This window comes from Coenobita brevimanus, chromosome 27 (assembly GCF_032717465.1).
Source record: "Coenobita brevimanus isolate Jiangsu-jjx chromosome 27, ASM3271746v2, whole genome shotgun sequence".
NCBI lineage: Eukaryota > Metazoa > Arthropoda > Malacostraca > Decapoda > Coenobitidae > Coenobita > Coenobita brevimanus.
Window position 1 is genome coordinate 1,378,832 of NC_136980.1, and position 14,924 is coordinate 1,393,755.

The 14,924-nt window shown below is 39.2% G+C and overlaps 1 protein-coding gene across 2 annotated transcripts; it reads left to right on the forward strand.

Moving 5' to 3' along the window:
- Positions 1-521: 521 nt before the first annotated feature.
- Der-1 (derlin 1) lies at positions 522-13,798 on the forward strand. 2 transcript variants are annotated; one of them, XM_080268255.1, is made up of 7 exons: positions 522-551; positions 2,789-2,963; positions 4,932-5,043; positions 6,483-6,723; positions 7,348-7,458; positions 8,051-8,191; positions 13,480-13,798. In XM_080268255.1, exons 2-6 carry the CDS (start codon positions 2,811-2,813, stop codon positions 8,184-8,186), a joined length of 753 nt encoding a protein of 250 aa, XP_080124381.1. In that variant the 5' UTR covers positions 522-551; positions 2,789-2,810; the 3' UTR covers positions 8,187-8,191; positions 13,480-13,798. The 2 variants fall into 2 exon arrangements, with proteins under 2 accessions (XP_080124381.1, XP_080124380.1); XM_080268254.1 differs by lacking the exon at positions 13,480-13,798 and having other exon boundaries at positions 8,051-8,907.
- The last annotated feature ends 1,126 nt before the right edge of the window (positions 13,799-14,924 follow it).

Here is a 14,924-nt window from a genome sequence, read left to right on the forward strand (position 1 = left end):
CCCTGAAGCACTGCAGAGATTCACGCCAGCATGAACCTCGTCTGATGTAGATAATAGCAACTCACAATAAAGTCAATGAAATTTACATCATTGCACTTCTCAATTTTTACTGCATCCTATCTTTCACGGCCTTAGTCTTTTCACGTCAGGATATTTTTCTACAGATAAATGCAATCACCTTATTGACGGAGTTAGATCCTTCCTAAAGATGAACAAAACCGTCTAGAGGCAGCAAGATGAAATACAACTGACGTCATCGTAGTGAGTCAAAATGTTGATTCAGTTGGCTTGTGCACGTTCGCTTTTTTTAAAAATGGCGCCCAAAACAAAGCACATCTGCAACTACAACACCACGTTATCATGACCAAGCATCTTTCACTATCATTTCAATTTCACCCATAGATTGATAATAAAATGCAGGAATTTATATGCAAAAAATAATGAGTGTAAAATAAATAATGAAAAAAAAATGAAATAAGAAGCAAACACTGCGCCTCCATTGAGAGAGAAGTACACGTCAAGATAACATGATAGTCCAGCACACACACTGGGTGAGTGGTTGTATATACTGTGACACTGATTGCTTGCTGTGACTGGAAATGGAGTTTGGGATTGTCTAGAGAAACCAAATGGTAGTTAGCGGATCTGTCGAGTAATGAAACGCCTTGGAATGCCTGGTGCAGTGAGTGAATGAGTGAATGATGGTGTTTAATAATTTACCGGTAGGAAATATTTGGGAATTAGGTCAGAGGACGAAAGTTAAGTCAAGGTACAGATAAAAAAGCATGGTGTCATCTCCAGGAAAAGGGCAGGCTCCATAAAATGAAATCAGTACTGGATAATAGTTTGCAGACTCCACAACCACCAGTTAGAATCTAGTATTTTGCAGTAAAACATTTTAATGAAATTCCCAATTGTGGCTTGTACGAAAAATTTACTGAACGTCATTTGGTGCTGGAAGGTCTCATAATTAATGGGTATTACAGCATTCTTGATTCAGCCCACTGTTTGGTCATTTTATAGGTATTCAGAAGGTTGGTCTCCCGTCTGTTAAGACCTTTTCTTCTGTGGTACTTGTGTTGATCTACAAAAACAGAAACGTATAAAGATATTTTTTTTTAATTTAGACAGTTTTCGTGGAGGCCTAGAGTCACGTGATAATACTCTAGCCGTCCAAGTTGCTACCAGGGAACTCTGTTTTGCCACGGCCTTTGTGAAAGTAACAGGTGCTTTCCTGTTCCTGTCCCCCCCCCCTTTTTTTTTATCAGGAATGCATGGCCAGTAACTAAGGTAAAGTTGGAATTTGTTTTGATTGGGACTGAACAGTTAAGGAGTGTTAGTGGGGTTAGGGTCTATGTTAATGCCTATGATGGCTTGTAATTCACCCATTTTGGGATAAGGGGACATGTCTCAAGAACTGTTTTTTCCACAGAAATTAAGTAACAAATAGAGAGAATCACTTTAAGAAACAGGAAAATTCATAAATTCATTGCCAGTCAAGCATGGGCTGAAATGAGAAAATTATCACTTAATGTTCTGAAATATCACAACTTGAGTAACACAGCTGGATTTCAGACCAAAAGACAATACTTTCCAGTGTTTCATGTAGCTTTCATTAACCCATTCAGTATGAACGATATTCCATGAGTGGTACAGAATTATCTGGTGGTTGCAAGAATAATTGTACGGTACGGTATTTTATTTAATTTTGGAGAGACTTTCTGATCTGGGTGGGTTAGGTTTAGCCTTCTTCAACCTCTTCAGTATGAAAGCACCTTTCTAAGTTGTACAGAGTTATTGGGAGGTAGCACGAATAAAATAAAAAATATATTCTGGGAGTGAAGGAATTAAAAGAAGAGATAGTGAATGACAAAGTGCCCACTAAAAATACATTCCATTGCAGCTGTCAGTAGCCTTGCAGTCAACAGTAGGTCATAACAATTATTGAAACAGCTCTGCATTTTGAGAAACTGTGGAGAAAATTTAATCTTGACAAAGTTCTATTGACGTCTGCAGTGGCTGTGAGCTCAAATAGTGCCGGTATTTGAAAATTTACAAAACCCTATTGGTTTTAAACTTGTTTACATTTACATAAAACATTATTAAGTACAATACAGTATTGACCTAAAAAGCTAAAGGAATACAGTGTCTGAAAGAAAAAAAAAAAAAAGTGATGTATGCAAGCTTCTAATTTTTTTTTTTTTTTAATTGTCAGTCTTTAATACAGGTGGCATACCAGTTTTAGAGGGAACACTTGAAAATTATTTTTGTTTATAATAGATTTAATGAAAGAAAGCCTAGAGATATGGAATTATACATGTATAGTACTGTTAAATGCAAAGGAATTCATTGAAATGTTATGAGCACAGACAGTACAAAGAATGCACATTGACTGAATGCTAAAGAGTGCCCATTGATAGTGCTGAAGATTGCACATGTATGGAGTGCGTAAGAGTGAGATCAAGGGTAGTGTTGGTAGAGGCAGATCTTACGTTGTATGGAAGAACGTAGAGGAGCAGTATATTGGTGACAGAAAAGGCTGAGGAAGATGAATGTCTGGGAGAGGTGAATGAGGATACGATAGCCTGGAAGCATTTCTGTAACAGCCATCCCCTGTTCAGGAATTGCAAGGAGAGAGCAGTGCATTAGACTTGATGAGTAATAGAAAAAATTTTATTTATAACTAGGAATTACTGTACGGAGATTCAAACAAAACCAGGGTACCATAAAATTTTGCTTATGCTCAGAACGTGATCTTCAGCATTTCTAACATTAACCCTCTCCGCAGTAACAAGACAACAGCGTGCAAGATGGGTGACCTGGGCTTATGGTTCCGCAGCTTGCCCCCCATGACCCGCACGTGGTTTGGGGGAACGGTGGCACTCTCTATCATCGGCAGGTTTCGTATCATCAACCACTTCTGGCTCGTCCTGGACTATGCATCATTCATATACAGCTTTCAGGTTGGTTGCTGTGAGGGTTGGTTATGTCTCCTTGGGTTGGAATAGGGCTGGGGCTCAGATCTGTGCCAGAGGGTACAGGCCACGGGGCATTGTGGTCCTTGGGCTGCCGCTTCTGCCCAGTAGCCTACCGCAGTGAGGGTCCTGAGGGCTGAGTCATACACTGTGACCTCGGAGCTAAGGGACTGAATAGAGAGGCTGCCTGACAGCAGCATGGAGATCTGGCATTAGGTGACCAAATCCAGTGCTTGGAGTTCATATTGGAGTCTTTATAAATGAAGTAAAATGAAACAAACCCCTCCATACAGTCCTAGGGTGATGGAGAGGATTGCCTTTCCATTGTAGCATCAGTGTGCTGTACTGAACTCAAAGTGGGTGGCTCCACTTCCCAGTTACACAAATGTCCCTCAACTTCATCCCTGTCCCCCAGAATAAGGATATTGGACTAGAGAAGAAAGGATTTACCATATGCCTGCAGTCCACAAATTTCACATCCAAATGAACTTTGAGCCTTCAACAGCAACACCAGTAATCCCTTAAAATCATGAGTATACGGTAGTATCATAACACAGCTCTGAATCAGACCCTTCATTTGCATTATTACTGTGTATTCATCAAAAATCACCCAAGGACATTTGTTAGTAGCAGCTGTAGTTCCTTAAAGAAAGATAAAAATTATAATAATAATAATAATCTTTTCATATGAAATCAGTACCACAGATTAACATGCATAGGTTTTCCTCTTGTGATGTAGTCCAGTACAGTTGCTGGCTGGAGGTATTACAGTGCTCATGCTATGCTATGTGGTATATATATCAAGGATGAGTGAGGCTGGTCACTCTCATCTTAAATGTTGGGACCAACTGCCTAGCCCCAGGCACCTCATGGGGCAGTGTAGGATTGGATGATGGATGGATGGATATACATATATGGTATATACAGTAAACTCTTGGTATAATGGACTAACTGGAGGGAAGCCTGATCCAGTAATTCTGATACCGTAGTTCATATTATCAGATGGTCTTCCCCTGAGTTGGGATTTCAAGCACAAGCTTGAAAATAAGTGAGTACAGTAGCATATTCTAGTACTGAAAATGCAAACACTACCCATATTACACTAGTGTAGTCCATAATTTTATCCTTTTGCAGCTTATTTCAGATCCATGTCGTAACACTTCTTCATGACTAGCACTGTACAGTATTACTATAGTCTCTTATTACAACTCTGCAATCATGATGGGGAGAGGGCAATTTCAGGCCAGATTGGAGTAAAAAGGGTAGGAAGCATATGTATTGCACCCCATTCAATGGGCATTGTTCGTTACAGTTTACAAAAGTTTGGTGGCCTTTGTAGTGTCCGTTAAATCCAATATCCAGAGTATCGAGGTTTGTTAAAGTGAGGGTCAGCTGTATTGGTTCTTTTAATAAATTCCATTTTGCACAATTGCCATGATATCCTACCTGTACTCGTGGCAGTAGCTGTAGTAAATGAAAGGTCATCTTAGTTAAGGAGATAGTAATTGTTGTGAAAGTGTTTGTATATTTGATTATAAAATGTTATGTGTATGCTGTACTGTACTCAATTGTTTCTCTGTAGGCTGTATGATTTCAGCATCCAGGACAGCTGTAGTCAGTACCATCTCACTGCCTGGAAGCCATGTCAAAATGTAATGAAATTCTGCTAGAAATTAACAAATGGCTTGTAATCACCTTCCATTATCCCCATCAGCCAGTGATGTATTTTTGCATTGTATTTTTCTGCCTCTGGACAATTTTGTTCATCTTTGGAAATATATGTACGGAAGCAGTTTAGGGGTTTAATAGGACTGTACTGTGTCTGTGCCATCCCAGTTGGTCTTTCCTAAGGTGGATAACATTGCTTAGAGGCAGCAAGAGTAAACCAATAAATTATGTCTTCTGATTGAAGTTAAACAACCCTACCATGTCTTAACGGTTTTTTTCTGTTCCCAGATTTGGCGTCCAGTAACCGCGCTGTTTTACTACCCAATCACACCACAGACAGGCTTCCATTTCCTCATCAATCTCTATTTCCTGTACAGTTATTCACTCAGACTTGAAAGGGGTAGGTTTATGAGCTATTTATATACTACCCGTTTTAATCCTTTATGTACAGTGATGTCTTATGTTACAGTTAGGTTATTCAGCTTTGTTGAGCCTCAAACTGTGCAATAGGAACAGTTTACATTAACATCGCAAGTATGATGACAGCTTTTATATTTTATTCTTGTTGTCTCCAGATGATTTTATTACACTTAGTGAGCCCTCTTGTGTTGATATATGGTCTTTGCATTTTGTAATATAATACTGGTAATGCTTGTGTTGTGTTGATGTACAGTGTTTGCTTTTTTATCATAATTCAAAATGACCATTTACTACACTGGGTGGTAACCATATAACCAAACTGTGGCACCTGGTGGTTTAGTGGGTAATTAAGGTGCTCCAGCCGGATTGAGCCTGTGTAGGTTTATATCCAAGGGATGGTTTGGGTTTATTGCTCACGTAATTCAACTCAGAGATGAGTGAGGCTGGTCAGTCTCATCTTGCATATCGGGACCAACTTGCCTAGCCCCGGGCTTTTACGCTCCCCATGGGGCAAAACAGGATTAGGTGATGTAGGTATGTATGTATGTTCAGAATGAAAACTGAAAAATACTTATTTGTTATTTGTTAGTGACCTTGGGATTATGTCCCCTGTATAAAGAAAAGGTAATAATGTACAGGTACAGGTATTATATTCTTTTCTTGGATAGGCACTGCTTGTAAGTTTGTACTGTAAAACACCTAAAGAAGTATATAGTATATTCATGGGGCTTAGAACCCATTACAATGTGGCTCATTTGATAAATGTTTAAGTATCACTGGTGCCAGACTTTCTAGTCCAAGAATTCATCCTGGTTGGCTGAAACAAAAGCTCCTCCAAGCATTCGTATTACTAAAATTTGCAGTACATTGGTTAGAATAAACCAAATGCAAATTAATTTGTCTTCATGTAAGATTGTATAGACAGTGACAGTGATCATACCTGCTGATTGGGCATAATGCAGGAGCTGCATAATGTACGTGTGCTGCATATTAATGTCATGCATTTTTGCCAGACATCACTGTAGCCTAATGCTATTCATGTCCATCAGACCACTTTTTTGGTGAGTCAGCATAGCATGGATGCATACTTTTTGCTCCTATTGTGATATTGTGGCACTGCTGGGGAGAGTAGTCTGGATATCACAGTACTGCTCTTTCAGTTCCTCATATTGTTTTGTTAGTCGACAAATGGAGTATTTGTTCATCCTGCTGCTCAGCTGGGGATGTTGTGTGATTATGGAAATGTTAGGGAGCCTTGGATGCTAATGTAGGAATGTAGACACCACAGAGAATAATGCATTTCCAGTTCCCGAAATTACTTCCTTGACTGACCAGAGGACTGTAATATTTGTTCATGCTTCTGCTGTGGTGGGTGGTAGTGACATTGTAATAGACATCGCAGTCTTCTCACTTCCTCAGATCATTTTGTGGGTCGGCCGGCAGAGTATTTGTTCATGTTGCTGTTCTGCTGGGTGTGCTGTGTAATTGTGGCACTGCTAGGGGACTTCATGGTGTTAATGGACCCAATGGTGATGGCGGTGCTATACGTGTGGTGTCAGCTCAACCAGGATGTGATAGTCAGCTTCTGGTTTGGTACACAGTTCAAGGCCATGTACCTGCCATGGGTCCTGCTCTGCTTCAACCTCATCATTGCTGGAGGGTAAGGCAAATGAACGAGGATGTATGGTGTCATGTAGGATATACAAAACATTCCTCAATACAAGTTAGTGATGTATTTGATATAAATATTTCCACAAAACTGGTACTGTAAATTGAGGGAATCAGCTTTACAGGTAGCAGTGAAACTCTAATAAACAGTTTCCCTGTAACCTGCAGTGGACAGCATACCGGTATTGTATTAATGCAGGAAAAAGACATCTTCATCTTTCAGTTCAACAGATTCACTTTCAAAGAGGCCATGGACCACAGTAACAGCCTCAATAAACACAAAGTTTGCAGGTGCAGTTGTTATGTGTGTAGCCAGCCTGTTTTCCAGTACATCACTGGAGCCTAGTGATTTAATGGTTAGAACGCCTTAATTGGAGAGACAGCTTGGCTAAGTATGCAGGTTTAAACCACACGAGGTGACCAGAGGCTTTTCTATCATGTACAATAATGCCCCTTTGGGGAATTTGCTGGTTATACGGTATGTTCATAGATGCAGCTACTGGACTAAAGTAGCCTAGCCTCAGGTCCCTGCTCCTCGGATGGAGTACAGTAATTTGAGATTTGATGTCCCCCCCCCTTTTTTTCTATCTGATATGTTTTTTGTGTGGTTCAACAGAGGCATAATGGAGTTGGTGGGAATCATTGTTGGCCATGTGTTCTTCTTCCTCACTTACAAGTATCCTCAGGACTTTGGGGGACCCTCCTTGCTCAGCACACCCCAGTTCTTGTGAGTATTTTTTATTTTTTTTCTTAAGGAACTGGTGAAATATGATAAAGATGAATAAACAAAGTGGGCAGGTTTTGCATTTCAAATGGTTCCGAGAATTTCCAAGTTGTGAACGAGGAGCGAGTATATGTCTGGCTAATTTCATTGGGCACTTTGTTGATAATTCTGTTTTCAGGCTTTCATTTTCCTATTAATGGTTTCTCTTGTAGCCTAGCCTTGGGCCCCTACACATTAAAGAGATGGTGTGGGTTTGGCCGGTACCCTTACGATATTCACACAACCCTGGAAGTCAGTCAACTCCTTCAACCACATGGTCTATTTTGTAGCAATTTAATTTTAATGCTATCAGACAGTTTTATTTGGATATCATGCCGAGCTTAAATAAAATAGTCTGGAGAGCAAGAAAACTACAAATAGTATATCATGATGGTGCAGGGGTTCCTGTGTTTTCTTAGTTTGATGATGGTGTCTGTGATGGTGGTGGTGGTGGTGATTATGAAAGTAATTGTGGTGATGGTATTGATAATGATGATGGTGGTGGTGGTAATGATGATGATGATTACAACAGTAATGATGCCTCTTGCTTTCCCAGGTACGACTATTTCCCCAACCAGCGTGTGGGTGTAATGGGCTTTGGTCAGGCGCCTACGAATCCCAGGCGCAATGATGGTGGGGGTGGAGGTGGCAGAGGGGGAGTTTTTCAAGGCCAGGGTCACAGGCTTGGTTAAATTAGGTTTTGTATTTTTTTTTTTTTTTTTTTTCCATAATTGCTGTGTTGTCAGATTTATTTGTATTTTCATTATGATACTGCACTGATCATTGACCATCCAAATCCAGAGAAATTTTGCACGTGCATCTTAACCTCTTCAATCAGAGGACTTTCTTTTTTTCTCTCCTTGTTACCACCAGGCAGTTTTTTCAGCTTAGGAGTTTTTTAAAAATTGAAGAATGTGAAAGATTTCATTAACCCATTCGGAGTGAGAGATCATTCCCGTTTAATAAAATCATCAAGCAGGAGCTGTAGGGGGAGAAAAAATAAAAGGCTAATGTCGAAGGAGTTAAAGTGTGTCGTACACAGATGCACACCAGCAGTGTCAGGGCATGAAAATAAATCTGCAGCTTGATAGTGTCTATAACAACATTCTGATATATATATTTTTTTTCACCACAGCATCTGAGTTCATTAGTAAGTCCAGTAGTGTTCATCACATATTGTATGGGCTACTTTATTATTCATCCCCCTGAAGCTGTGTGGTATCTTTTTATCAGTTTATTCTTGCTGGTGGCAGACATTCATATTCGATTTAGGAAAGGCCTCTTGAACTAAAGGGTTTTGTTAAATTTATACTTAACTCCTCCAGTTCATCAAGCCTAACCTAATATGTATAAAATTGTTTGTTGGTAAGATTGAAATGAAAAAGATATCCCTGGGCTAACTGCGTTAAATTTTATAAAATAATTGTAGGAATACAGTACTTATTGGTACTCAGGCTGTGGCCAGTGCATATTCAAGTTATTTAATTGAAAAGGAAGTTTTTCTTAATAGTGAAGCTACATTGTTCACACAAAATTAAAGATTTACAGTATTTATTTTTTTTGCAAGGCTATATTGAGAATGCCAGGATTTACTAAAGCATTCTCCCAGTACAAGTTTGAGTATGGTAGTATTTAATTGAAAGTACCTTGAAAATGTGATTGGATGTCAGAAAGGTGATGCAGAGAAAACTGACCTTGCAGCTCTGAAAGATGGTACAGTATAAGACTCGGGTCAGCACAGCATAGTTCAGTACTTGATACATTTACCGATGCTGTTGATCTTTGTTTCATCTGGAATTTTAACCCTTCATCACTGTTACATAATTTCTTATTTTACTCTTGCAGCATTCTGAGTTTTTTATTTGCCTTAGGACAACCTTTTCAAACTGGAGGTAAATGCAGCCTTCATTAAGCCCTTCCAAATGAGGCCTTTCCTAACTTGAATAAAATTATCTAGAAGCAGCAAGAGTAAAGTAATACACATACATCAGCCTATTGAGCCAGTTAATGAACTAACACAACATTTCTGTACTGTAAATCCAAACTGGCAGTTTTGTTTAATCTAATTTTACAGCCTTAACATACAGCCTTGGTCCTCATATCGTAATGTCTGAGGTGAGATGGATAATTTAAGACTGTAATTTACTTTCAGTAGACCCAACACCGTAAAGTTATCAGCTTAAGAGGCTTTTTGGCACCTCTTCCATACCAGTTTATTGCAGTGGAAGGGTTAAAGCTCTGTATCCGATGCCACACATGACCATCCAATGCTATGCACAAATCAACACTGTACAGAATTTATACAGGGTGGCTTAGATAGATCCCGGTCTGTCATTACTAATAACAAATGTGCATAAGGCAAACTCCAGTCATATTTCGTAAGGGCAACTTGTCAAGGTTTGTAATGCATATCCCATGTATCATGTGTTTTTCATAATAAACTGAATTTAAATACCTTATCAAGCTAAATTTCATCCATAAAACACTAATACTACAGTACCATACCAAATATGATGGTATTTCAAAACATTAGGGGGATGCAAAACTCGGTATTATTGTCCTGTTTTGGCTATTTCATGTAGCTCAGTGGCAGAAAAAGTGTGATAGCTCTGAGCTCTTTCCACAGCACTTCTTCTTGGTTACAATCATTTTCTAGTTTTAAACTAATGCATTAGCTCAACATTCAAGATGGAGAGTTAGAGTAAAAACTGTCGTCATCTCGTTCATCATCTCAGTATTTTTCCCGCACCTAAGGATGGGATGAGGTTCCTCTGTAACAGGCTACAATATTACCACTTAAAGTTTCTTTTATACCTATAAAACCAACTTGCCAGTTTCTACAATTCATGGTACCAAATGTATAGGAAAAGTTATGTTATTAGGGAACACACCTGGCACATGAAGACCACCTGTACCATAGCAAACAATACAGTAAGGGCTTGTTTAATAGTGTTCAGTTTTTCTTGCTGTTGATAAACTGCCTTCTTTTTCTTCACTTATTGCTGCTCATGACTGCTGTTTTTTTTTAGTGCTATTAACCGTTGGTCAAGAATCAGAAATGTCACAAAATTGTTTCAAAACAACATTATGCTGCTTACGTCCTAAATTTATGTGAGGAGTGGCTGTACTTCCACAGTACAATATGTTTTTGATAATAGCACACATCTGCTTGCAAAATCAAATATCAGTATGTGCCAACCGTGTCTGTTTTGGTTTGGTGGATACTGCCTAAGAATATAATATGAGAACAGTAAACATTGCAGTAACGTATAATTAAGGAGTGTGTGATCATGTTCAAAAACTACTTTATTTTTTCTACAAACTCATTGCACACTTTCTGCATAAAAATGGGAGCCAAAGTGTCAAGTTTGAAGATTGCTCCCCTCCCGTGAATGCAAAACAAATGGGTGAAAATCAGTTTTTGGCTCATTCTGAGATACCTCAACATGTTGCATTTGAAAGACTTGAGGTTAGAAGCACGAAGGACGATAGATCTGTTCAGCACATGATAGATTATGGCAATGGTTATCTCACTCATTAGAAAGCTGGACACAATGGGGACAGGATTGCAGCTAAAACATGATACATCCTCACATTAAAGGGAGAAACTGTTAAAGTGAGATTACTACAGTATAAGAATGGGCAATCAAGCTAAACACTGCTTAATGTCTTCAGACCCAGATGTAAAGTACAGTATTGGTATTAGCTTTTGAACTGCCTTTTAATACTGTAGAAAGTGCATTATGTGGAGAGAAATACAGACAGCTAGTGAGAAAATATAATTCTGGGGTCAGCTGAAGGATGTTACTGTAATACAAAAGTAATATTTCTTTCACCTAAACTAGGCCCCGATATTTGTCTTTTTTTTATGTCATTCTTGTAGCCCAGAGGAAAAAAGACAATACTACAGCTCTGCATGCTTTCCATGGCACTTCTTCATGACTATAATCACATTCTAATGTTAATCTACTGTTACAACTAAAAATTCAAGTGGGAGAGATGGCTGTTTCAGGCCAAGTTAAGAGTAAAATATGTTTAATAAGACAAGAAGAGACTGGGAACTGTTAGTACAATGATTACTGATGACATAATTTGTCTGATACATGATATACTATATGAGGAAATACAAACATTACTGAAAAAGATTACAAGGATTGCCAGAGACTATCAGTGAGTTATGAGAAATGGATGATTTTGCCAGAGACTATCTGTGAATTATGAGAAATGGATGATTCTTGCAAATGACTCGTGTACCATATGAATGCATTAAGTTCTCATTACAAGGCACCTTTTAAAACTTGTTATACGTTCATTTTAAACTATGGAAAAAAAATAGCTATCAAAGTTCCATTTCTACCTACAAAGCTGGTATGCCAATATCACTCAGTTTATCTTACTAGTTGGACAAAGTTGATAATTTGTAAAATATTCTTGACTCATTATGAGGACTGTCTGCAATCAGAGTAAGCTGAGAGTATAATGAAAGTGTATGAAGTATATAAGGTTACTAGGAAGGGTGAGGTGGAAGCAATGCAGCAACAAAGGAAAGCATGTACAGTAAGATATGTAGTGATCAGATGCACTAAGCAACCACATGACTGTTACTTGTCACTGCCACTGATGTACAGCACTGAAAGGTAGATAGCTGTAAGTCTGCATGAAGAGGGTTATGGTAATTTGGGTCTTGAGTCCATGTTAAGTCACCTAATCTATAAACTTTCGTAAGTTGTCCCTGGACTAAAACAAATGGACTGGCTTGAATGAAACAAAAATCATCAGTGTGGCCCAGAGCTTAACAAAGACTGCTTCTGAATCTTTTTTTATGTAAGAAGGTTGCCTGAATAAATGAGGAAATATATGATCCTACTGAAATGGGACATACATAGAAGTGTGTAGGCTGGGTGATGTAGGAATAAATTATGTGAGTCTTTCACTTCCACAGATGCACTATGGTTGTTCAGTTCAGGCAACTCAAGCATCATCAGTCAGTGACCATGAATTTTATATTTTATCACTGCAACCACCTATCTGATTCAACTTTGGAGAGAGTTTTTGAACTGGAGGATTTAGATACAGCCTTCAGTAACTCCTCAACTACAGGCCTATCCTAAGTTGAATTAAACAGTCAAGTGTTAGCAAGAATAAAGAATGTCATCAAACTATGGAGGCTACCAGGAATCAAAACTGAAGAGGCCATTGGAAGCTGGTCACCTGAAAGTGCAATAAGTATACAAGGCAGTAAAAGGAAAGTGTTGCACACCATAAGGGAACCTGAGGGACAAGAGTAAAAATTATATAGTATGTCCTTATTATATCCTGCCACTGTGCATCCTAAATGGAACAGCTGCAGCACCCACCTGAAAGCCAAAGCTAAATTTTTCCTGCACCTCATTGTGGGAAGAACTCTGATCCAACCTTCGTGAAGTGCTTTCTACCGCAATGGGGTGCCAGATCCCTGCATGGTGTATTTACTGTACTGCACCTGATGGATGGCCCCACAGTGGTTCCTTACTAACTGTTGTTAACAGGTCTGCTTGGCCAGACAGACAGGGAAAAGGAACAACAACAACAACAACAACAGATAGCAATGGAACTATCTAGGAAATCTTTCTGCAATTTACAATGGACTTAAAAAAAAAAAAAAAAAGGCAACATTTAACAAGGACTGTGTACACTGGATGGCAGTACATCTAGTATGATGTGAGCTGTGAAAAAGTGGTCTGTATTCGCATCAACTAAAGAGGCTCTTGGTGCCTCTTCCTTAACAGTATTTGTTTACAGATTCAAAGGATTTTTATCTTCGTACTTGTTATTTATGTTACTTTTTTTTCAGATTTGATCATAACCCCTGTCACGAGGTGGTTGATGTTGGTAACTATCATCCACTCACTTGACATGGAGCTGCCTGCTTGTTTCTTCACCTTTGTAATTCCTTTTCTGTTTCTCCCATTTTTGTCATTTTAATTACCCTTCATTCCACTTCAGATGACTCTACATTGAGTGACAAGCCTCATGGTTTCCTGTAACCCTGCAGTCTATGTATTACCTTGGATGGTAACCATATAACAGGGTATGTGGAGCCTAATATGGTGCCCCTGTTTATTAGGTGGAGACCCAAATGCAGTGTCAGTCCAGGAACCAAGCTTTCATGTTGTTCCCAGCGCTGCACTGTGGTGTTGTCTGCCACAAGGGAACACCAGTTTTTTGCACAGGACAGCCCTGCAGGGATTACTGCTTGCTTGCAGTTGAGTCTGCTCACCCAGACAGACCAGGGTTATTCAGCAATGACAACCACCATCATGTCCAGCCTTGTGCATCAGTTTCCCCAAGGACCCACAATGCACAGCTGGAATGTGTGGTTAGAGCCATCTGTTCATATTAGGCATGTGTAAGCTGACCACAACAATACATACCAACCTAATCCCACTTTCCACTGTAAGATTTAAATAATTTGCTGCAGAACATCAAAGCAGAGTACAGTATTAATCTGCTTAACATAATGCTGAGGATGAGTTGCTACATATCCTCCCAAGATGAGGAAAGTATGACTGTATTAATCTGCTTAACATAATGCTGAGGATGAGTTGCTACATATCCTCCCAAGATGAGGAAAGTATGACTGTTTGAAGTATCGGGATAATGTGTTCTGTATCTGCATCAGGTCATATTATGTCTACTTCATGATTGAACCTACTCCATGGAGGGAGACTGATAACTAGTATTAACTCCCTCCACATGCTGAAGTACAAATGGGAAACGGTTGTTTGTGGCGACTGATGCTTAAAAAAAGGGGAGTGTTGCGTTGGGTATGTATGTGTGTGTGTCTGCAACTGTATGTCACTGTTAGAAATGAAAGTGTGCTACCATGACAAGCATATAAAAGGACATACTACCAGCACCCACTTTTAAACATCTGCCATGGTGTTGGCTGGAACCCTAGACTTAGGGCTCACCAATCACGAGATGAGTACGCTACCACTGAGCCACCACACCTTCGTTAATGTGTCCAGCAACTGATAAGGAGATAGACTAACCCTTCACTATGATGCCATCGTTTTAATATATACCGGTACTTTAAAGTTCTGATTGGCCCAGTTCCATCAGGTAAAACAAACCAACTTGGTATATTCCCTATGCCCAAGAGAATACAGTCTCTCCAGGCATCTGTCAGAGTCACGCCAAAACTGAAGAATAAAAGTGCCTTAACTCACTGGCGTTTGCCCTACCATAAGGCATCATCACTGCCACCTGCAACTGCGAGACAACACCCCCCAGGAACATTAATTGTCACCAACTTCAGAATGTCAGCTATCAGACTTTCAATGGTTAAGTTTTGTTTAAAATGTTTAAGTTTGGAGTTTTGTTATAGTACACACATACAGATTCAACGGCAAAAGAACAGTAGATGAAGGATTGATTCAGTAATTTAA